The sequence below is a fragment of the Dreissena polymorpha genome, chromosome 8, assembly GCF_020536995.1.
Source record: "Dreissena polymorpha isolate Duluth1 chromosome 8, UMN_Dpol_1.0, whole genome shotgun sequence".
NCBI lineage: Eukaryota > Metazoa > Mollusca > Bivalvia > Myida > Dreissenidae > Dreissena > Dreissena polymorpha.
This window is the reverse complement of record NC_068362.1, coordinates 1941588-1966739: the sequence shown is the minus strand read 5'-3', so window position 1 is coordinate 1966739 and position 25152 is coordinate 1941588. Positions and strand designations below refer to the sequence as shown.

At 37.8% G+C, this 25152-nt stretch overlaps 1 protein-coding gene across 1 annotated transcript; it reads left to right on the top strand.

Annotated features, from left to right (window-relative positions):
- Nucleotides 1-215: 215 nt before the first annotated feature.
- On the top strand, nucleotides 216-24375 carry LOC127842670 (annexin A13-like). The gene is made up of 9 exons (XM_052372300.1): nucleotides 216-379; nucleotides 13595-13679; nucleotides 14365-14459; nucleotides 15317-15430; nucleotides 16116-16206; nucleotides 17601-17746; nucleotides 20658-20838; nucleotides 22874-22989; nucleotides 23274-24375. The coding sequence occupies exons 1-9, from the start codon at nucleotides 377-379 to the stop codon at nucleotides 23415-23417; spliced, it is 975 nt and encodes a 324-aa protein (XP_052228260.1). The 5' UTR covers nucleotides 216-376; the 3' UTR covers nucleotides 23418-24375.
- Nucleotides 24376-25152: the final 777 nt, after the last annotated feature.

Here is a 25152-nt window from a genome sequence, read left to right as displayed (position 1 = left end):
TCTGTACTTGGCCGCGGGAAGTTTTATATGAATTCTATTGGACGCTAACAAAGGTCAGGCTAAGGTGAAAAGCTGGCGTATACAGCTAACGCCGAAAAAAGAGAAGTGAATGTCACCTCTTAGCCACCGTACCTCACTGTCAAGTAATATTTTGCTCGTATCTCCTAATTAATTATGTGTACCGCGCCCCTGTGCTAAATACCACGGACCATTACGATATTTGCCGATGGATAACGATCTGTGTCGACATTCCGATACACCACGTGACTCCCAGTCTCGTCACATCTAGGCTTGTTCTCGAGGTGTGTCACTCAGCCGACAGCTTCAGCAGACGACAGACCGATCGCTTCAGAAGGCAACTAGGATAACTTAAAAGATGGTAAGTTGTTGCAGTACGTTTAAATAGTGATTGGAATATTAACTATGAAACCATGCAATTATTTTCTGTAACCGCAATAAAAAACAGCAATTGCAAAAATGTAATATTTATTTTTTCTCCATTTTTTTTTCTTTGTAAGTTGATGGAAATGGTTTTCATAATTTTAAACCAGAAGCGCTGCAGTCTCATTATTATGTTTACGCAGTTTTAGTACCACTGAATGGCTTCATTTGTTTCTGCCAGAATTGTTTGTACACATTACTTTTTTACATACAAAAGAGATCGTTCAACTAACATATCAGCCGCGCTCTGGGATAAGCGATTGATGTTTAATGCATGTGCGTAAAGTATCGTCCAGGAGATTGATGCTTAATGCATATGCGTAAAGTATCGTCCAGGAGATTGATGTTTAATGCATGTGCGTAAAGTATCGTCCAGGAGATTGATGCTTAATGCATGTGCGTAAAGTATCGTCCAGGAGATTGATGCTTAATGCATGTGCGTAAAGTGTGCGTAAAGTATCGTCCAGGATTAGCCCGCACAGGCTTATCTTGCACGACACTTTCGCCTAGACTGAATTTTAGTTTAGAAGATACTTTCTTGCACGAAAAATTAAAAGCGGAATTGTCGTTCTCGATTTGCCTGTGCGTTCGCTAAGGCAAATGCATTAAGCCCTGTTATCCCAGAGCGTTGCTCATATTGTTTTAAAATGTTTATTGATAGATATGTGCATAACACGCGTAACAAATTTACAATAAGTGGGAATGAATTTTATGTTACGTTCTGATTGCAGTGTATAATTTCAATTCTCTACATATCACATTACTTCTACATCCTTTTTAATTTTAAAATACATGCATACTTTAACTAGTGCAAACGTTCGCTATTGTTGTATTGCTGTCCATGAAAAACTCCTATTATTTCACTAGTGAAAATTTGCGCTTGTTTGTGTAGCGCTTTGTTAAAAACCTATATGTACAGTTTTCTTCTCCAATACAGTAAACCGGCCAATACACTCCACAGGGACATTTAATAAAAATTCTCTACATACTACACATATATATACTGTTATATAGTATGTAGGTTTTTTTTGCTTAAAGATCCCTGTGATACATACAGCCGCTGTACATGTCTCTCTCTCTCTCTCGCCCACTAATTTTTGATGCATGAATGGTATTCGTTAAGCGGTCGTAATTATATGTATATTTCTTCAATACGATGTGGTTACACAGATCTCGCAAGTTGTTTCGTGTACGTATACCGATAGATGTTTTACTGTTTCTTCAGGCTAGAATAACATGGTCAAGGTTGACTGGGCATTCTTCATGCATAGTTGATGACTTTGCGAGACTATCCTAAAAGAATATGGCCTTGTTATAGTATGGGCTGAAATATTGGCCTTCAGCCAAATGTACCTGTTGCATGTACGTTACGGACTTATTGATCATTCGTGCACGTAGATCTCAAACATTATTAAGATGTGAAGCGCTCATTTCACCTGGGAGTTTTTAAGCAATACTGTCCGGCAAACTTTAGTTATTTCTTGACTATCGATGCAACAAATGCTCAGAGTATTTTTGGCGCAAGTGTCTAATGCAGGTTTTACTGATATTAAACTTTATCAACAGCAAATTGAATGTCATTAAATTAGAATTGTCATAGGAGCTTTTCGATTATATAAACAACGGATCCAATCACCGTGAAATTGTTCAACCTTTGACTGTGTGTACCCTTTCAACAAGAATACACCCGTGAAGGAGAAACTCTGTCTCTTACAGTTTGTTTATGATTTGGTTAAAATTTGATAACTTCTAATTTAATATTAAAGTAACTAGTATCCTTAAAGCAGGGTGCATGTCAGGAAATCAATGGGCAACATTTGATTTCGATAGTTTCAATCATAACAAACCCTATTGGAGACTCGAACCTTAGACTTCCGCTACGTTGGTTAACACCAGCCAACACAATCAAAAATACGTAAATTTCTTTACATAACGATTCAAATAGATAGAGAACAATACGTTAGTTTTAACCCATTTATGCATAGCGTCTAGAAAAAAAGGCCTTGGCAAACAGCGAAGACCCAGATGAGACGCCGCATGATGCGGCGTCTCATCGGGGTCTGCGCTATTTGCTTAAAGGAATTTCTGTAAGAAATATTCTTAATATAGAAATAAATATACTAGACATCCCTAATTTTGGAAATAATTTGATCAAATTTAGAAGGATGGGATAGTCCACTAAATGGGTCAAATAAAGATGACTGTTATCAGGCGAGGCTCAGAGACCGGTGAGCGCGAGGCTTGCCTTAAAAGGTGTGTACAATTTATTTGAAAATTGACAAAAATACGAAATGCACATTGGTTCCAAAGTTCAGAACTGAAATTATTTTTTACTACAAGATTATGTGACGTCACATTAATTAAAATACATAGCATTTAAATAAGAAAATATCGTATACTAGTAAAGGTGTGCTGAAAATAGCTATCATATACATTTTAGCTGGAGTTATCGGATAAAATAATGTTCTTTACTCTGCAGCGCGAGAAATCTGGACATCGGCATTTTGCATACCAGCGTTGCAACTAATTGAGCCGCGTTCTGGGAAAACTGGTCATAATTTATATGCGTAAAACGTCATGCCCGATTAGACTCAGCAGTTTACACAGGATAATCGGGGACGACCCTTCTGCTTTAAAGGGATTCTTAAATGAAAATCCAGGCGGACAGTGTCGTCCCTTGTTAGCCTGTGCGGACTACTGCACTTACAAATCTGACTCGACGCTTTACGCTCCATCCTCCGCGCAGAGATTTGACTAGAACCAGCAAAGCTGGATCAAATTGTATGTGAGACCATGGAACGACACACTCATGCATGAAGTCCAGTTTCCCCAGAACGAGGCTCAATTTCTAAAGATGGCATTGAGTAGGCTCCCCTGAGTATTCTCCATAGAGCAGAGTGAAAATTTACTCAGTTATCGTTTCAATGTTTCGTTTCAAGGTCTTACGTTGTTCTCGTTATTCATATTTGGCAAGTGCCCAACGTGCGGATCATTACACTCTATGAAGAAAGCATTAATAATTATTTCCCGAATGATAATTATGAAGCAAAGGGAATACACATCAGCATCGTGCAGTTTAGTTCCTGTAATTCTACTCGTCCAATAAAATTTTGCAGTATTACGACAGGATTACAATACATAATTATGTACTACTAGAAAGTAAAGAAACTCAATATGCTTTTCAATACAATAAATCTTTATGTCTTACAAAGAAATATGAATTTGCAGAAAAGTTCTGGGATTCGGCGCCCCAGCCGGGCAAAACATGTATGAGCATGCAAAAAGAATCGCAGCATTGGCTGGCATGGTGTGGACACAACCGTAATCTGTGTAACTAGTGGCATCAATTTAAGCCAGTCAGTAACCTACCAAGACGTACACGGCCACTTAGTTTCTCATTTCCGCGAGGCGGGAAAGGCAACGCTAAAACAAAACTGTCTGCAGTATCGATCTAAGTTCTGATGCTGAGATCAATTCTTGAATGTGGACGAGAACATTGCTGCACAAAAACTTCTTAAACCGTCTAGACATGTTAAGGCAAAATTATTCTCCTGTTTTATTGCCAAGGTAACTCAAACGCTACTGTTCAAATACCGGGATATCATTCAAGAACATGTTGCTGTTTTCCGAAGTTGAACATTACTTTTAAGTGGTCACTGCCTTCGCAATGTAGACCTCGAGTGCGCATGTGCATATACTCACGTACCTGAAAAGCATGCTGTATCAGTCTGTGGACCCTATGTTATTAGAACTGAATCATCCAAAATGCCACAATCTATTAATTTTGCATATACTATCATTATGAACAGTAACGTAGTCCTATGATGTGTTTCTTGGTATGAAAATAAGAGATAGAAGTCGTTAATATAGGAGATCGTCAACGCAACCCCCAAAGTCATTATGTCGAGTCATAATTTCAAGTCAATAAGTGGACCGGGCTCTGTGAAAACAGGGCTTAATGCACGCGCGTTAAGTATCGTCCTTGATTAGCCGGTTCAGTCCACACAGGTTGATCTTGTACGACACTTTCTGCTTTTATGGAATTTTCGTTTACAGGAGGTCTCCTCTACACGTAAATCCAGTCTAGGCAGAACGTATCGTTCCTGACAATCTGGGACGACACTTTACGCACATTTTTTTTTTACCGGAGCTAGGCTCAATGTCTGATTAAAGAGATAGATGCCGTTTTTGCTGCGTACTCCTGGGCTGGTATTCTAGAGTCTTCTTAGATAAATATGAAACTTTATATTACTGGGATTAGTTTTTATGTACTTTTTTTTCTGTGCCAAGCCAATAATTCATGCTCTTAAAATTAAAAACTATCTAAACAGCTTAAAGTATTATTTATAATTACACATAATTAAGCCAAATATCGATACATAAAATAGCTTAAAAATAAAATGGAATAATATAAAAAAAACTCTTTGTTTTTCTCTTAGAAATCTCTAGGATACCAGCCCTGCTGAATATAATATCTTGTTGAATACTAGACTCGCACTTCGGATTGGATATTTCTAAAGTTTCCGCAGTGAAATTGTGTTAAGGTTGTCCCTAGTGAAGTTAGATATATTCGACAAATGCAAAGTTTCTATGCTAACTGTTAATGAAACGTATGAAAGCACGTGAACGATGTGTTAATACGTGCAGTCTTACTTGGTTGGAGACCTGCCAATTGTTAAGAAGTAACATACTTTAAACGGAAAGAGGGTTTATTAAACCGCTTTGAATGGGTGGTATATGTGAATACAATAACCTGTAGGCTAATTTTCAACATTCCGTGCGAATTAATCCGACTGTGTTGTTGCTAAACCACCTGATATGAATATTTCATTAATCCTTCGTACAAACAAGCCTACTATGATGGATTGAATGTTATAAAATATTTTTGTAGTAGGTGATCATTCAGGCGTCCCGAAATTGCGTTACCTGTCATACGATATTTGCCGTATAGAGTGGATGCTTGAATGGTGGTTTCACTGGTGTCGCGAATGGTTTATCGGCCCATATAAAATAAGTTTATGAAGTTTGTATATTTATGTAGGTGTATACATTTATGTAGGTGTACTGAAGATATAAACCTGAATTGACGGACAAAATTAATATCATACTGTACACTTTGATTTCTTTTTTACATGATACAGTCATAACAGCTGTTGTGCATATCTCCCCATTACAAAATTACCTCAGTCCAGTAAAAACTATAGTTTTAACCAGATTTCACATTTCTCATCATTTTAAACTTGTGCAGCGATGCCCTTTAAACGAAGAATTTTTTACGTTAGTTAATTACTTGTCCATCCTATCATTTTGCCATGCCCCCACTTGACATAACCGCTCCGCGTCGCAACCTTGTACATTTTACATGGACCGCCGTTCAGATATCATATCACTAATGGCCCACGGGAATGTCCAAGTCATCACCGGGGTAGAGGGGTTGATTGATGACATTGAAAACATCAACGTGACTCAGAACGGTCGAATGTATTCATGGACAGTCTCAATATTGATGAATTCGTTGGAATACAATTTGAACAACATCAAAATCCCCATTTATATTTATTATTAGCTCGGCTGTTTTCGGAGAAAACCCGAGGTATTGTCATAGCCAGCTCGTCGTGTCCGCCGTCCGTGTCAAGGTTTGTAAAGGTTTTTAGCATTGGCTCTAGAATCAAAGTCCTTCCACCTACAACTTTGAAACTTCATATGTAGATGCACCTTGATGAGTTCTACACGCCACACCCATTTTTGGGTCACTAGGTCAAAGGTCAAGGTCACTCTGACCTCTAAAAAAAAAAAAAAAAAAAAATATTCTGACAAGCTTTCGCAGCCGAGCGTAACACCCGTTATGCGGTGCTCTTGTACATATATACACGGTATGAAACGCACCATACGTATATTTTAAAAATAGTTTTTGTACTTTTTGCACTGATCATCATAGAACAAAGGTCCTAAACATGTATCAACCAAACTTACCACCCAATTGACTTTGAGTTTAAGTGGTAATTTCGGAAGGGGCAATAAGGTTCCAAGGAGCGTGTGCATTTATATGATTTTTGGCGACTAATACCGCTGCCTATAATTGCTCCTTTTACAAATAGCAAGGTAGGCATTTCTCACGTCTAGCCCACATCAAGTTATATGCTGTTCTAACACGCCCGCGCAATAAGTGTAGATTGTTTGCCATTGATATAAACGATGTCTCAAATGCTTGTGGCAGGTTACATACATTTTGAAAGTGGATGTTAACCTGAACGCGCGGGAACGCTTTGGAACCCGGAAATTTTTGCTATCAAGATTAAGTATATACTAGTATTGCACCGCTAAACCAAAGTTTTTGCAAAACGACCAATTAGTTGTTTGAGGTCACATTGAAGCATTAACGTAAGAATAAACTTGCGATTTAATTTTGCTGGGTTGGACATTATCCGGTGGGTCTGTTCGGTTTAACATCATAAATTAGGACACATACAAGCGCACAATTAACTCTAACGTAATGAAAGGGATCTTTTCAAAGATTTTGGCATGTATTGAAGATTGTCAATTTATGCTTTATAAAGATAAATGTAAACATTGTATCTAAAAAGCTCCAGTAAAATACAGAATAAAATTAAATAAAAAAGTAACCCTGAACTGGGCTCGTACCACTGGCCGTGGAGTAAATGTCTATCGCTTAGACCACTCGGCCATCCGTGCTGATACAAATATGATTTATTTTATACTTTACATACTAATCTAGTGTCACAAAATATAACGAAAGCAACAGAACTCTCCAAATTATTCAATCGTTTCGCATTGCAACTTTTTATAATTTTCAAGTTTTTAAATCGTCAAAAGATGCATATAATGGATATTTTAGAACATGGTAAATGTTCAGTATTAATGTTTCCTCACAAGTATTATAACTACAACGAAAATTTGCGATTCTGACACATTTTTTTTTCATTTTGTCAATTTATTAAAACGCGAAAAGGCCCCTTTAAAGCACATGATGAATTTTAACGTAATTAGTTGGGATAAATCACAATACTATGATGTAGTGCTTGATCATTTAGCTGCGTACATAATATGAACCGATATAACGCACTTGTACACATAATGTTTTGCAGTCCTTTTTTATCAATATTGGTTTCAAATGTTTTCATTGCCAAGGTCATACATAGTGCCGGATTAGCACCGTTGAGGCCCATAGGCAGTGAAACTTTTGGGGTCCAGGACAAGGGTCCCTAGTCAGACTAGTTCCTACTAGAACCGTAGAACGCCAGCGCCCAGTCGATTTCACTCTTAAACTAGAAATGGCGCGGCAGAGGCCGACGCGTATCCCCACGCCGAATGTTTGACCTAGGTGTGCCCCAGGGTTGGTAATGGGGTCATGCATAGCTGAGATTGACCGTATTGTCATAAGAGAAGTTCATCATCAATTAGAAGTGAATTGGTGTAGAAATGAAGAAGTTATAGTAAAAGGCAATTTTGGGTGGGTGTGACATATGTGGGCAGGGCGCCCCAGGGTTGGTAATTGTGCCATGCATAGTTGAGATTGACCGTATTGTTATAAGAGAAGTTCAGTATCAATTTGAAGTGAATCGGTGTAGAAATGAAGAAATTATAGTAAAAGGCAATTTGGGGCGGGTGTGGTCTATGTGGGCGGGGCCCCAGGGTTGGTAATGGGGCCATGCATAGTTGAGATTGACCGTATTGTCATGAGAGAGGTTCAGTATCAATTTGAAGTGAATCGGTGTAGAAATGAAGAAATTATAGTAAAAGGCAATTTTGGGTGGGTGTGGTCTATGTGGGCGGGGCGCCCCAGGGTTGGTAATGGGGCCATGCATAGTTGAGATTGACTGTATTGTCATAAGAGAAGTTCAATATCAATTTGAAGTGAATCGGTGTAGAAATGAAAAAATGATAGTAAAGGCAATTTTGGGTGGGTGTGGTCTATGTGGGCGGGGCCCCAGGGTTGGTTATGGGGCCATGCATAGTTGAGATTGACCGTAATGTCATAAGAGAAGTTCAGTATCAATTTGAAGTGAATCCGTGTTGAAATGAAAAAATTATAGTAAATGGAATTTTTTGGTGGGTGTGGCCTATGTGGGCGGGCGCCCCAGGGTTGGGATTGGGGCCATGCATAGTTGAGATTGACCCTAATGTCATAACAAAAGTTCAGTATCAATTTGAAGTGAATCCGTGTAGAAATGAAACAATTATAGTAAATGGAAATTTTTGGTGGGTGTGGCCTATGTGGGCGGGGCGCCCCAGGGTTGGGAATGGGGCCATGCATGGTTGAGATTGACCGTATTGTCATAAGAGAGGTCCAGTATCAATTTGAAGTGAATCGGTGTAGAAATAAAGAAGTAAATGTAAAATAACCTAAAAAAATGAGTGATAATTTCTGACGCGGCCCCACCCCAACCGCTATAACTTTTGACCCAGGGGTCAGATCAAAATTCCAAATAGTGCAGGGTCGCACATATGCTCATAGCTACCATGTGTGTAAGTTTCAAGGTTCTAGTGCTTTTAGTGTAGGAGGAGATAGTGGCCAGGACGGACGGACAGACAGACAGACGGACGGACGGCGGAGATAACCACAATATCCCCACCTTTTTTTCAAAAAGCGTGGGGATAATAAGCATACTAGTGCCAAGGCTGGCTAGACATTAAATGTGACAATGTGTAATGGTGTAATATTTCATTATAATACCGTTATGCCATTACGAAATTAAATTTATTGGATTACGAATTTAAGAAAACAATCACTTTAATATAACAATTATTTCGTCATGGTCCGATGGGGCCCCTAAAAGTAGCGGGGCCCATAGTCAGTTGCCTACTCTAATGGGTTATCCGGTACTGGTTATACAGCAATTGATGGCACTTGTAAAAGTGACAACTCAACACCACATATCACATGAATGTTCTATTAATATGTGAACGTTGCGTTGCCCGATTATTGAAATGAGAGTTACAATACAATTCATACAATGCAGTAAACCGTGACTAGATGTTTGTGGTTGATTATGAAAATGTTTATGTAGTAAAGGTGGTAGTGGTTCGGTCCATATAGACATATTGTTACGATTAATTCTCACAGGGGCGCGTCTCAATAAATGGTGAACTTCACATAATTATAAAAGCTTTTATTCAACTATAATATTATTGCAACATTTTAATTAATAAAAGTAGTAATGTCCCTTCAGTTCTTGTCATTGAATATAAATATACCATGAATATAAATATACCAAATCAGACACATGTTTTCAACAGCTCTCTGCGTTCTTTCGAAAAGAAAAATCCACCACAACGTTCAATCTATCTTCAAATTGTTTCATTTTTAATACTTTTGAATAGCTTGAATTCTGCTGTGTTTGCCAGCTAGCAATTGAACGACGGTACATTTACAGCGATATTAAATTTGTTTTTGTGTGTGGGTGTGAGGTAAACTTCATGTAGTATCGACCATACTGTAGACTGCTGTCTGTGTCTGTTGATTATTTATTTACGTGCTCCTGTTTCTGTGTTAGCGATAACCTGTCGAATCGGATGTAGCAAGTTACTCCCGGTCGTGTAGGTTTTATTAATATTAATGCGGATGATTAAGCGCTGTTGCAATTGCTTCTTGTTGTAGGCTACACATGAATACATATGTGGGTGTCAGTATTTGATGATTATATATTTTTTTATAGCTTCCTTCCGAAATTTTACAGTAAAATTGCTGTGATTGTTTCTTTCGAACTGTCCGGCAACTGTAACTGGCGATCCCGACTTCACCGACGAAACTGCAAAGCTGGTCGCCGAAAAACTTAAGGATGCTATGGATGGCATGGGTAGGGTGGGGAACCAGATATTGTATATGTTGTGACGAATGCATTGATCGTTGTCGGTTTAGCACAAGAAGTTTCTGTTCGTATGTAGAAAACGAATTATCATTTTCGGTATCGCACAAATTGTATTTTCATGTGTGGTGACAAATACACTGATCGTTGTCTGTTTAGCACTTTTACCTGGAACACGTATATGCAATTAATTTATAGTATTCCTCAGAAGAAAGAAATCTGATCCCAAGATTGCGAGAACTTAATTGTTTTAGAAAGCTGGTTGTATTTCAATTTTAGTACGTTGCGTATCTAGCTGATGCAAATCGTGATGCATAGTTTCCAGAATAATACGTTAGAATGATTACAAACGTGTTACATCGACTATTTCTAATATCCTCCCTTAGATTGGTATCAATCGTGGTAGATCGACTATGTCCGAAATCCTCCGTATAGTAGATTCGATGTATACAATAAATTGTCTGCTTATCCGGAGTCTAGCTAATTCCTGCTTATCCGGAGTCTAGCTTATTCCTGCTTATCCGGAGTCTAGCTAATTCCTGCTTATCCGGAGTCTAGCTAATTCCTGCTATACATGTATATGGTTTAAACGGTATTTTCCTATGCTTTACTAATTGCGGTTCCCACTGCTTTTCCTACTGTGGTATGCATGATAACAATGTGTTTATAGTATACGAGGGCTTTTAAATGGCTTATTTATTATTTGTGTTATTGTTTATGAGGCAGTGTTTTATGGAGACCGATGTTCACAATTCGCTGTAAATGTGATTGTTAGTTTGCTTAAAGGCATATCGGGAAAAACAAACGATTTTTTGCAATTCGGATCATGCCTTCCAAGTGATCATGTCTACCACGTGATAATGCCTACCATGTGATAATGCCTACCACGTGATCATGCCTACCACGGGATCATTCCTACCACGGGATCATGCCTACCTACCAAGTTCTAACTTTGCCAACTGGAACGATGAACCTTTTCTTGTCACTGACGTAGACAAACAATTCTTGTCACTGACATAGATAAACCATTCTTGTCACTGACGTAGACAAACCATTTTTGTCACTGACGTAGACAAACCATTCTTGTCACTGACGTAGACAAACCATTCTTGTCACTGACGTAGACAAACCATTCTTGTCACTGACGTAGAAAAACCATTCTTGTCACTGATGTAGACAAACCATTCTTGTCACTGACGTAGACAAACCACTTCGTATGAGAGCATCTATAATATCACACCAAAATAAAGATGAGCGGACAAACAATCGTATCTGCATTGAAACTTGCAATAAAACGTTGGATCATCCCATCGCCTATGAATTTTACTAAACAACTTCATGTATTCTACTAGTAATAATAAATAAAAATACTCATTTTCATTCGACCAGACCCAAGTGACACACTATGCCATTATGCAATGTTAATGACTGATGCTATGCTACGCGACATAAAGTCTCTTCATCGGGTCTTCAATTACCTAAAATGCTTCGAAAAGCATTGAAACGTCCGTCCACACAATGGGCCTATCGCCTGTTATGCTGTAGTTAATAACATTCTCATACTCCCTGGGTATATGTTTGCTTTTGCCATTTATGTTTTGTTCATGCACATAGAAGACATAATTTCATAGCCACCATTGTCATTCCTTTCGTCCTTCCCTCCGTTCATTCTATTTTTCTGTCCGTCCCACTTTTTTCTTACTCGGAACTCGCAAAGTATTGGTGCCAGAAGGATTAACATTTACACACTTATCAGCCAGCAAAAGAACATGCGCACACCCCACATTTGGTTCGCATATTTTCGACATAATCAGTTATTGCCTCTCTCGTAGCGAACTCATGACTTTTTCGGCATAGCTGTTTAACGTCACTTTTGACCTTAGATGACCTTCATTCATGATAGGTCCGAAATAAATAAAACCCGAATTGTGCATTGGCTAATAATACAAAAATCACAGTAAACATTGGTAGTCTGGTTCCCAGACTAAAACATTGGATGCATATCATTTGAACTGAAATATGAATATATTGTAAATTACATGTAAATTACAATAAATTAAAAACTGTCATGATACAAAATATCCTCTTAACATTACATCGAAACGTTTCTCCTTAGTTTACGAAGCAGTATAGCATTAATCACATGTCTGTACAATTAAAAGAATCTATTGTTTACATGCCACACTAAACACTACAAAAACAGGCTAGATTGCACTTTACCGGTACGCAGTTGTTTACCACTATCAACAAAGCGGGGGTTTTGGGGCGGTAGCCCGCGATACTAAGGAAATATATAGGTGTTGGAAATATCTCTGTTTTGATTTATTATAATCCATATTTGCGTTTATTAGTGTAAATATGTTTCTTTGTACTTTGTTTTGTTCATTTTTTACATAAAATTCTGTTTCTCTGCAAAAAATTCATATCACTATGATGCTTGCAATATTGAGTCTTTTATGTTTACATTCTACTAACATCTGTACACATTATAACACATTATCTTTTATTTCATTTCAACATTATGTTTATATTTTTTCAGTGGCGAATATGTTTTCTTTTCCTATTGAAAGTAATTTATTACTCGTTCAATTATGAAAACCTAGTCATTACAATACTTATTGACAATAAAACATACAATTTCACCTCTTCTTGTTCTTCATTTTTATTTGTTAATACATTAAAATATATCATCTTATTATCACTCACTACCTTCATTAAAATACATGGTCGCTTCATTCCTTCTCCTTTCACTGGTCGCAAACATTACAACATCAACGCCGTATATCTTTTCAAAGATATTTCTTGTTTTTACTTATGTCGCTCGTAACTCAAAAGGTATTGCTGCTAGAGGGCTGGGATTTGCGCAAAACCATATGTTGGCTTTGATGTTTTCAATATAAAAGGAGATATGACCCATTTGAGCAACAACAAAAAGAACATGATTTAAATTGTGTCGCCGTAACTTGTAAGTATTGTGCTGCTTGGCATACAATCACCAAACATGTTAACCAGCATGAGAACTTCCTCACCGCAACATTTCGGTTTTCAGGTTATCAACACTACTAGAGTTATGGCCCCTTTATCTGTGTATGCACTACGTAAGTGTTTATATTGATGTGATTGTATACGTGTATACACGAATTTAATCTTATTTTGCATGAGCACTTCAAATGTGTGTGTGTTTGTACATGCATTTCAGTCATGCGTGGAACAATCCGAGAGGAAAGACGCCAGTCTTCATCACTTCAGCGGACCTTTTAAAGCTTCGGCTCACTTTTCGTTTGCGTTGTTGTCACTATCCTTATTTGCTTCCGCTTTGTTGCTAGGCAACAGTTCTCGGTGACTCGAACTTCACGGACGCAGAAGCCAAGCAGATGGCAGAAAAACTCAAGAACGCCATGGATGGCTTTGGTACAGGATGTTTATTTGAAAAAGTTGTTGTTTTCGTCTTAAAATACCACCATACTTCGTTTAAATATGGCTTACGTCTTACTACACAATAACTGTTGTATAGTGTTCAACAAAAGTATGGCTCCACAAAACAAAATTACTGTTGTATGGTATTTAACAAAAGTATGGCTTCACAAAGTGACAGGTATGCAGCACTGCACTTGTCTGTACGTACGTCCGGAATTTTGTGGACCCAACTGCTCTGTAACTGCTAGCTGGGTGCGCTGAAACTTCCACTTATTATTTATTCGACCATTAAATAATTAATTACTATCTGGAAGTGCACTAAACTCCTCTACAACTAACTGGTAACATGTGTCATTAGGTCATCCCTGTTGCGCCCATTAAGTTTCACATGTTCGTATTAATACTTATTTTATGTGTCGGTGTTTGTTGTCTGATTTTTAACTTTATATTTTATCTAAACAAATGGATCGTGTTTTTTTACATTTCGACATCGATCTGAAACATTTGAATTTATCCTACTAATAGTTTGTTCATATTTAATTTTTGCGCATAGCATATAATATAATGTGGTTGTTTTTTGCTTTCATATAATTAAGTTCACCTCGATAATAATTTTATAATGTTTAACTATTTACAAGTTGACCTAATACACTTGATGACCTTGACTTTGACCTTACAGGTACCAACGAGGATGAAATCATCGAGGTGCTGGTTACCCATAACAACGCCCAGCGGCAAAAGATCGCCGCCACCTATGCGCAAGCATACGGCAAGGTAGGGGCTAATACTCCGGTCCCCATAATGTCCGAACTCCGTGAAGTTACCTCTCTTGTCCGGGAATAAAATGGGTGTTTAGCTCAACTGAGCACAACCTGTTCATGGTGAGCTTTCGTAATCGCGTTTTGTCAGTCGTGCGTCGTCCACATCTTCCTTGTTTATACTCAACTGAGGTCCCATTATTGTCCAATCTTTCAAAAACTTGGTCAAAGAATCTTTCCAAGTGACATTTTGGCCGAGTTCAAAACTGGGTCATGTGGTTAATTGATTCTATGTAATAACGTTTAAATTAAACTAATAGTTTTTTAACACTCTGAAAGTCGTAGTTTTGCTTAATAAGCATAAAACTTAAGTCTGTTGTTCTAATGAAATCGAAAATGGTTCTTGTCTGTTGAAAACACGGCCGCTACAGTGCGGGTTGCTAGGGTACTGGTCAGCGTTACTTATATGGCACAGTGAAACTTTGTTAACACTATGGAAGTCACATACGTGGCACAATAATCATGACACTTGATCAGAACATAAGGTCTTATGATATGTCGACCTAATTTGAAAATAGTTTCAATCAGTTGAAAATCTTTGGCGCTAGGGGGAGATTGGCGGGCGGGTCATTTGTGCTAAACAGGCTTAATGAACGCTTGATAACACTATAAAAGTCAAAGTTTTATTTAAATGGTCACACAACTTGATCATTAAAGCTTTGTAACTTGAACAGATGATGTCTTTAAACAGTATCAACAGATTAACTCGATCGACCACATTTTTTCGTTGACAATAAGCTACCGTTGGACGTTGACAAACTCAGAAGGTTCGAATTCTTAGTTAACCCAATATGGCGCGTTATATTGTTTCAGCCACTGAAGGACGACCTGATCGCGGAGTTGACAGGGGACCTCGAGGAGTGCATCGTGGCGCTGATACTGCCGCCCCGGGATCTGGACGCTCAGATGATTCACGACGCCATCCAGGTGAGTTGAACGTTATATTAAACTTCGCTCAGGGAAAACAGGTTTTAATGCATATTCGTAAAGTGTAGACCCAGATTAGCCTGTGCAGTACGCATAGGCTAAGCAGGGTCGACACTTTCCAGATAAACTGGATTTTCGTATGAGACTTATTTTAAGCGAAAAATATTATTAAAGCGGACAGTGTCGTCCCTGATTCGCCTGTGTGGACTGCACAGGCTAATCTCTTATGACACTTTACGTCAATGTATTCCTGAAGTCCTGGAGTAAAAAGCATCCCGCCAAGACCACTCGACCATCTACGCTCATACTCAACGCGGATGTATTGTTTAGCTATATAAGCAATCCTCGTAGTTTTCCGAAATACCGAATCGCGTCGATACGACGCTTTATCTGTTGGACGGCCCCTTTACGCTGCTTATACATTTGTGATGACATTTATTCTTCGAATCATGCCACTATAAAGTCCCCAATCATTGCTACCATCACCACTACCACTACCAACGTAACCTACTCATATCATTTCCTTGGTCCACGTGGTCACAAATAGGTAACTTTCAGAAATCATGAATCAGTTGTTGATAGAGCTTTTTTTAAATGTATTTTTATACTGTTTTATTTTGCCATTGGTATATGACCGAGCTTGAGCATTCAATTTTTGCGATTTTAAATAGATGCTTTTCCACAGGGTGCTGGCACCAATGAGACGATGCTGATCGGTGTCCTGTGCTCGCGATCCAACAAGGAAATCCTTGAGATCAAAGCCGCATACAAGAGGAGTAAGAACCGTAGTTTTTTCTTCTGAAAAAAAAAGCAACAACACATTGAGTCGTATCGTTGGAAAACTGGGCTTATTGTTTGGGCTATAGGGTCGCACCGATGAATTTTGTTCAGCCTGCATGTGCTATTCCTTGATGACACATGCCGCTCGTATGGTATTTTATGTTTGTTCAAAGTTTATGCCCATTATGGGCGGAACGATGGTACGACACTTGATGCACTTGCATTATGCTCACGACACGCCTAAATATATAGAGAATAATATGTTGGTGTCAACCTGTACTTTACTTTATCCGACCAGTTGAGGCAAAAAAATACACGGCGAGGCTTGCCTTTCTGAGACGAGTCGAATAAATGCAATCACACAAAGCCACTAATATAGTATTCTATTTTTATCATTCAGCTGACTGAATGATTATAATGAAACGCGGCTGTGGTGTAAACTTGTGCTTTACATGTCTACTAGCCTTTACACTGCTACTTCATGTACATAGCGTATAATCTATTAGGCCTTTCCCTTGTTAGACTTGAAGACGATATTACATTTTAACTGAATGTACAACAGATCGCTAAATTTATCGCGATTGCCTTCTTACATTACGTCACTGCATTGCATTATTCATTCAGTTCAAGGACTTGAGTTTCTGAGCATTTCGAAACGCTATTGCATTAAAATATGGCGTTTTTGTGTGTTTAGGACGGATAATTATAATAAAATAATACCAGTGTTGTGAAAGGCCCGAAAAAGTAGTCCGCTATGAGCATGAAGTATGAGGTGATAAGGCTTATAGGCATGGAAAGCACAAGATTACATGACACCAATAGTACACATGTAATATCATTTAGCTGTCGGATAAAAAAAATACTGACTTCGGCTGTCCGGTTAGCGCAGTGTTTGCACACGGGCCTCTCACTCAGGCGACCCTGTTTTAATCCTTTGCCTGCTGGGAAATTTGTCGTCTGCTAAAATGTCGTCTGCTGAATTTCTAAAATTAGCATTTTCTTCGATTATTTTTCAAAGAATACTATCAGAATAGCAGACAGTTTGGATCCTGATGAGACGCCACGTTCTGTGGCGTCTCATCCGGATCCAAGCGGTTTGCGAAGTCCTTCAAAATTCGGTTCCAGCACTGAAAGAGCTAATCCTCAGGCGAGTTAGCTTGGTATGTTGGTAGGGTCTCCACCGAACAACACCACACGAACATGGACTTACTTTTAATCAAAACGAAATAGCTAGAATTAGCATGATGTGCATGGCATACATATACTGACGCTCGTTTGCGCTATTTTTTGTTTTCCAAGTTTTTAATATGAAAATATGTATACGTAATGTGTATAATATATAGACTTCCATTAATCCAAACTAATCTGCCGCCATGTTGTAACGTTACAGTGTATGACGCGGATTTGAACGACGACATTCAGGGTGACACCAGCGGCTACTTTGCCCGGATGATGTACTCGGTGGTTACCGGCGCGCGCCAAGAGTCCAAAGCGGACGAACATCTCGCTTATGAAGAGGCACAGAAACTTATTGAAGTAAGAAAACTTACCATCAGGCGACTTAAGACTGCCAGGTTTGTGCAGTGGTTGGCGCACGCGATTTTACATAGAGTAGTCGGGTTCAATTGCCACTCTTCCGACAAATAGTGGATTTGGACTCGTGCTCGCCTGCCAAGAAAAATTGCGTGTTCAGATTATGTACACACCGGTTTTACTGACCTGTGTACTAACGCGAACGGAATTGTGGGTAGCACTTCTTTTACGAGTGAAACGTGGAAGCGAAAGTAGGTCAGGAAATCGTGCTTCTGATAATCGCTATTTGTCTTAATAGAGATTCAAAATCACATTTAAACATAATTAAATAACATTTCTTTAAAAAACATTCCGTTTTAAACACACAATAAAAAACGATTTTTCTTTCATTATTAACATTTTCATTTCTACGTAGAACTACTTTGGCGGAAGCATAATACCCCAAACCAGGGGAATGTGATGCGTCTTAGAGGTGACAATAACGTAGTGACGTCACCATCTATGTATATAATGAAAATTGCGTCTTCAATTATATATAGTTGTCGCGTTTCCTGAGAGTCGTTTACGAATACCTTACTTATTGAGATGTGTTTAATACCATTTAAGATTTTTTTAAGTTGGATGATTTATTTGCTACGGTCAAAATAAATCTTCTTTGTGAAGAATTAAATCTTAACAAGAATTACTAAAGTCTTCATGAGGACGATAGAGAATACTTTGTTAGTGTCATTTCGTACTTGAATTTATTCAACGAGTTGAAGATAACATAAGTACACACTGAAACCAACATGGTATTCGATTTATCCTACAATATTTAAAACGTTTTTGGTAAGACAATTAAAATATCAGCGTTTAATTGTTACAATCAAAAGCCAAACAGATTAAATTAACTGAATCGCACATTGCTTATCAAATTAATTTGGGATCTTTCCCGATGACGCATTGAGAAATATTCCTCAACAATTCCTTGCAAAAGCAGAGTAACAAGACAAATATAGCGTTATGCCTCGATTCAAATTTAATCAGCAATGCCAAATAATACACAATCAAGTAGAAGAAAGAGGTTTTGTTCAAACTTAAATTCTTGCTTCGCCAAAGAAAAATACAAAGATGGTTGCCGTGTTAAACTTACAAAATGTGTAGCTCAATGTCAAGCAATATTTAACCCGCCGCTATTGTAAATTTTAGTCTACATATACAACTCTCTTCAATTCTTCTTTTAAGTCCTGTACTACTAACTGGCATATAAAGTCAAACATCTACGGGCTAATGCCCTAGATCTACTCACAAAAGTCTTCGTTTGGATTAAAATCACCATGTTTATTTTCGTCTAGTTTCTAAAGCCCTCGGGCCGTTATGCTCCCTGCGGGCCGATTATCACTGTCCGGCCCGGCTAAGCCGTGTATTATCGTCTAAGGGTGAATGGTGTCGTCCCGATTGTCCCACATTTAGAAATTCAATACACCGTTCAAATAGGTGTGAAGAGGCGTAAGATGGGTAATACAAGTATAAAAAATATCATGTCTATGATTTATTATGATTAACTACGATCAAAGTATAAAACGATGATTATCTATTGTTTGTCTGCTGTAACATAAATACAATATAAATTTAAAAAATAAGATAAATAAAAACTGTTATTTTATATAATTAAATAACAGTCGAACATCTCAAACATGCATTAATATATACCCATGCGTTATCAACAAATTAACCTAACTTCACTTTTTTCAAAATTCCACGTTGCTGTATTTACTTATAAACACGAAGGGATGAGCATTTTGCTTGACGGATTCAGATTTGTACTAAGTATGTATACTTGTATACTCATTGATCTTATAACATGCGAAGTATTGTTAGTATGCCATTCGAATTAAAGTATACAGAATCTTTATTCAGAGGGGAGATTAAATAAAGGATTGAACGATTGATGCTTTGAATCGAAATATTAAGAATAAATGGTGATTGTTAAATAAACAAATTACCTGAGATTGTCTAAACGTTACACTGATTTTAAATGTATTCATTCAGTTCATGTATATATTGAACTTAAAAGTCCCCGTTCATATCTATATATATGGGCAGAATCCGGAGAAACGTGTTTTTTATTGAGGATATCACTGAAAATCCGGTTGAAATCGGTTGAAAACAAATAATATAGCGATTTTTAGTTTGGGGTCGAGTTCGTTAATGCACGAAAACGACCTAATTAATATTCATGATTCGACACGTTAATTCAAACACAATTGCGGATACGGGCGAATTTAGCTGAGAGAAGGTAAGAAAAAATGCAAATACATCTGTTACAGACGGAAACTGAGTTGCAACGCTACGTTTTCGCAAAATCTATGTATTTATCTTCCATATGCTAATAATATTTAGCGAAAGCTAAATATAGATATAATTTGCATAACTCTCGACGCTGCAATGATTTTCGCCTATCGCATGTATTTATGATCATTTATATTTTATTTAATCGATTCAAAACCGATTTTGACGTTTTCGATGTCAACCTCGAAAAAATATATTTCAATAAATTTATGTAAAGTTTATTTCTCGCTATACGATTTATATGCAAAATAACGATCCAATCCGCGAACTGGGGCTTTTAGAACAAGTGATTTAGGATTTTGATACATTTAACGAGTTAAATAGTCTACAAGTCTCAGTTGAACTTAAAACGGAAGTGACGGGCCTTAAAAGTAATCCGCGAAGTAGACGTGTAACGCCTGGTAGGCATGTAAAGCACAAGTTTACATGACACGCAGATTTTGCTTCTACAAAATATTTAAGCTGTAGGATAAAAAATAAACAGGGTATGCATGATTCTCTGATACACTTTTACTCTTGACTAGAGAACTTTATGGTATACTTTCATGTTTCCACCAATCGCCATTTTGGTTCCTGTTTTCAGGCCGGAGTGCAATCTCTAGGCACGGATGAATGCGCATTCAACGCTGTACTGGGTGTTTCGAGCTTCGATCATTTGCGGCTTGTCTTCAAAAAATACCAGGAGCTGCGAGAGGGTAACACTATTGAAGATGACATCAAATCCGAAATGAGCGGCACCCTCCAAGAGGGATACCTGGCCATTGGTAAGCGCCTCTGTGGATCTGCTAGCACATCCAATGAACACTTATAAAATAATAATTTGTTAGTGCCATTGAGAAATTGAATGTATCCGATGAGTTGAAGAAAGATTTTCACGGCGAGGCTTGCTGAGCCTTTTTGAGAAGAAAAAATCTGTGGTTAGACAATCAAAGTATTACCGTTTAATTTTAAAAAGCAATAGGCAAACAGATTCAATTGAATGAATTAAACCATACGGAGTAATATACACATTATTTGTGATCTTTCCCGGTTACGCCGCGCGAATAAGTCCTCAGCAATTAAATGCAAAAGCAGAGTAACAAGACAAAATATCGCTTTATGCCTCGAATATAATATAATCCGCATTCTAAATGTTACACGCTCAGGTATAAAAAAGAAGGTTTCGTTCAAACTTAAATTATTGTTTAACCAATTTTAAAGCAAAATACCATACACAGGTCCTTATATATATAAGAAAGAAAAGGTATTCCACGATGATTTCAAAGGTGTATTGAATTACACTATGCACCAGCATGAAAGATCACACAATGCAAACATATGTCGTTGTGGTTGCCAGCAGGAAGCGTCCATCTATGATTAAACACCGTTTATTTGATAAAAAATCCCCCAAGAATGTCCAAAACAGCTAAAAGTTTTTCAAATATGACCCCAAAACTGGAGTTTGTAATTCTCGACGTCCAAAGTGAGTTATGACAGGAGGCGATTTTTAGTTGAAATTTCACAATTAAAGAAGAACCTTGCTATAAATCCACGTACGTTTTTCATTGACTAAGTTTTCCTTCGATACCAAAAGCAAAGATGGATGGCGTTTTCAAGTTACAAAATGTGTACCACAACGTCAAGCATGATGAAGCCCTTATCACCATAGATATTGCTAGAAACAACTTTTCATCAACTCCTTTTCCGACACACTTTAAGGTTTAACTGAATGACAAGTCAACCCTTTACTAGCTCGTGCTCTACTCACCATAGTTTTTTTATGGATTTTTGTTATCAAGTTATGTTTGCTTCCATGATGAGTTGAAAATCTACACGCGGCATACAAAATACATTAAATTTGCTCATCGCTATCCTTCTTTCCAATATGACAACAGTTGATGTAAGCAGACTATTCTGTGTGGATATTCATTCGTTGATCATCTAACAAAGAAACGACCTATTTATCAAAGAAATTATCCCTTAAAATCTACTTCAATTTCCGTCGAAAAGTGAAAGAACAATGCACCACATTCATAAGATTTAACGCTCTTTTTAGCCACTGACACTGTTCTCTATTCGTCATTTTTTCAACAAAAACACTGAATTTAAAACATCGTGTTATTCGAGTACATTCTACATTATTAAAAACAGCTACATTGTACAATGACAACTCACCGGTTTCATTTGAACCATGTATTCCAATACTTGTATTCATATTTTATTGATATATTCCATCTTAAACAAACAAATACGTCATATTTTAATATAAATACGTTTCAAAATAACCTGACCCTCCCGTCCTTGAACTGATTGAATGAGGCAATGTATTCACGTAATGCCATGGGGCAAGCGCGTTCAGGTTGGCGATTTATTTGCATTTAGTTAGAAAGCAGAAACGGGTTATTGGGTGATAATATACAGCTGATATCATTATACGGTATATTGGATTTGAAATGTTTATACCATGTATGCAGTATATTGAAATTTTAGAGCATTTTACCGAGTCAAGTCGTATTCAAGTCTTAACCAAAAAAAGTAGTCCGCCATTTACATGGACGTGGCAGTGTACGGGCTGGTAGGTGTGTAAAGCACAAGTGAACACGACATCTAGCTCGAGTTTCCATCTATGAAATCATTGAGATGTTGGATAAGCAATATTTCTTGTTTATTGAGAAGTATTGTATTGAACAAGTTTTACAATTGACACCGGATTCCATTTCAACTACACCAAAATATCAACACGACACCAAAGCAAACTTCTAATTAGCGATGTCTATCAGGTCTCGGCCACTCGTTGAACGCTGTTCTTCTCTTTAACAGTGGGGATAGCCCAGGACAAGCAGCAGTTCTTCGCCGACTGGCTGTACAACACCACCACGGGGGTCTGGGGCACCAAGGACAGCGAGCTGATCGGAATTATTGTCTCCAGATCAGAGGTGAGTGCAGATGGGGCCAGGCTCAGATCCTCTCGAAATTTGTAGCATCGACGGACATTTGACATCCTGATAGTTGTAGCATAGTCGGAGAGATGTCCTCACGATAGTGTAAGCATAGAGGGAAATATGCTCGCTCGTTTTTTTTAATGTCGACGGACATATGGCCTCTCGAATTACCATATATAAGACCTAATATTTCAGGAATTTTTGATTATGTGACCAAGTATTACAACGTTTCTGTAGGAATAACACAAACGTATTAAAACATCTGAAATCGGTTTCAGGAGGATTTGAAGGAAATCAAAAAAAAGTTTGCCAAAAAGTATGGCACGCCCCTGGAAGACACCGTGAGAAACGAATGCTCCGGCTACTACAAGCGCACGCTGCTGTCACTCATCGAGGGGCGTTACGTCAGCAAGAGCAGCTAACTTTAAACTCCGCCCATCCGGTTAATTTCGCCCACATTAGGCCCCACTCCCTTTCTAACTGCTGTAGATCTGATTCTTGTTTTTGCATTTATTATTGTTACGTGTGGTTGTAAACTCTGTAAGAAGATTTAGGTAATTACCTTAAAGACATATATTATATTTGCAAGTGCTCTAAAGTATGAACCAAATTCAATTGCGTGTAAGCATTTCGAAAATAACAATAAAGTTGGAAAAATACATGCACTCAACTTGGCAACCCATTTTTAAATATCACACACATGTACTCAATATCCACAACTTTTATTGTGCTTCATTTTTTATATACAATTCTTCATTTCGTGCTTAATTGTTGTGAAACAAACTTGCATTAGTTTATAGCTATAGGCAATTTGTATACTGAATTAAATGTGTGACAGACAGCGCAGGACCAAACACTGGTTGTGATTGCAATACATTTTAGTGATTTATGTATATTTTACATACACATTTCAGGTTGTACAATCTGTGTCGTATACGTAGCTTTTTCGAATACCCGTATGTCTATAGTGTCACTGTGTATTTAAATGTCTAAGTTACGGTTCTTTCCGTCTTTGTCTTAAATACGCATTTTATATCGTTAGACGCACTTTTTCAAATGTATTTAAGTTTTTTCTTAAAACTGTGTATGTATTGATATAAGATATTTTTCTTAGTTCAATAATGAATCCGTGTTATTCAACATCGTAAGACACACTTTCACATAACATTCGTTTATGAATATATTGATCATAAATGTCGTTTTCTATTTCACTAAAATTTCGGTCGTTACTAACATTTGTCGAACGATCATATACAAAACAGGGCCCATATCTACAAGAAACAGACTTTATTTTAACTTGTATCACCACTAATATATACAAATAAAACGTCTTGAGTTGACTTATATTGAACCAAAATAAAAGCGTGTATTGAATTTTAACATATATATCATTTCTGATCCTCATTGAGACCAGCAAAACCAGTCTTCAAGAACGCTTGTTGGTCTTTACGATGGTGAACAAATGAGTCGTTTCATGTAAAAATGAGCCGTCTGTCATATGCGGCCTGTGTAGCATCAGACCAACCTGCGCATAAGCGCGGTCTGATCAGGAGCTTCACTTTTCACTTAAGATACTACGCACTACGCCACCTTGTTTGAAAATGGCGAACATGGTAGCTGCCGACCAGACTGGGCTAATGCGCATGCTGGTTTAGAGCTACGCTGGCCGCATATGGCACGAGACCCATTAGGCATAAAGTGGCTCATTTGTTCACCAATTTGGATGCGACTCTACCTTAAACCGGCTTACTTATCCGTACGACGACATCGCTAAGGCACTTGATGATGGTATTGTACCAAGGTTTATTGACCAAATTATCTTTCTATTGGCATAAGTGGCTCTATCTTGGACTAATGTTCTTCTAACCACTCCAGCAAGCAACGTGTTGTGTACGCGAATACATCTTCCTCGTCGTCTGTTAATGTGGATGTCCCTAAAGGATCCATTCGAGTCCCATTGCTCTTTTTATTCCCCTAGTAGGGTGGCATATAGCATTCGAACTGTCTTTTGTCCGTCCGAAAACTTTAACATTGGCCATAACTTGCAATATTGAAGATAGCAACTTGATATTTGGCATGCATGTGTATCTCATGGAGCTGCACATTTTGAGTGGTGAAAGGTAAAGTTCATCCTTCAAGGTCAAAGGTCAAAAAAAC

Coding starts and splice junctions, on each gene's coding strand:
- LOC127842670 (XM_052372300.1), top strand. Junction 14,460..15,316: donor ATGCGCAAGCATACGGCAAG/GTAGGGGCTAAT, acceptor ATATTGTTTCAG/CCACTGAAGGACGACCTGAT. Junction 22,990..23,273: donor TTATTGTCTCCAGATCAGAG/GTGAGTGCAGAT, acceptor AATCGGTTTCAG/GAGGATTTGAAGGAAATCAA.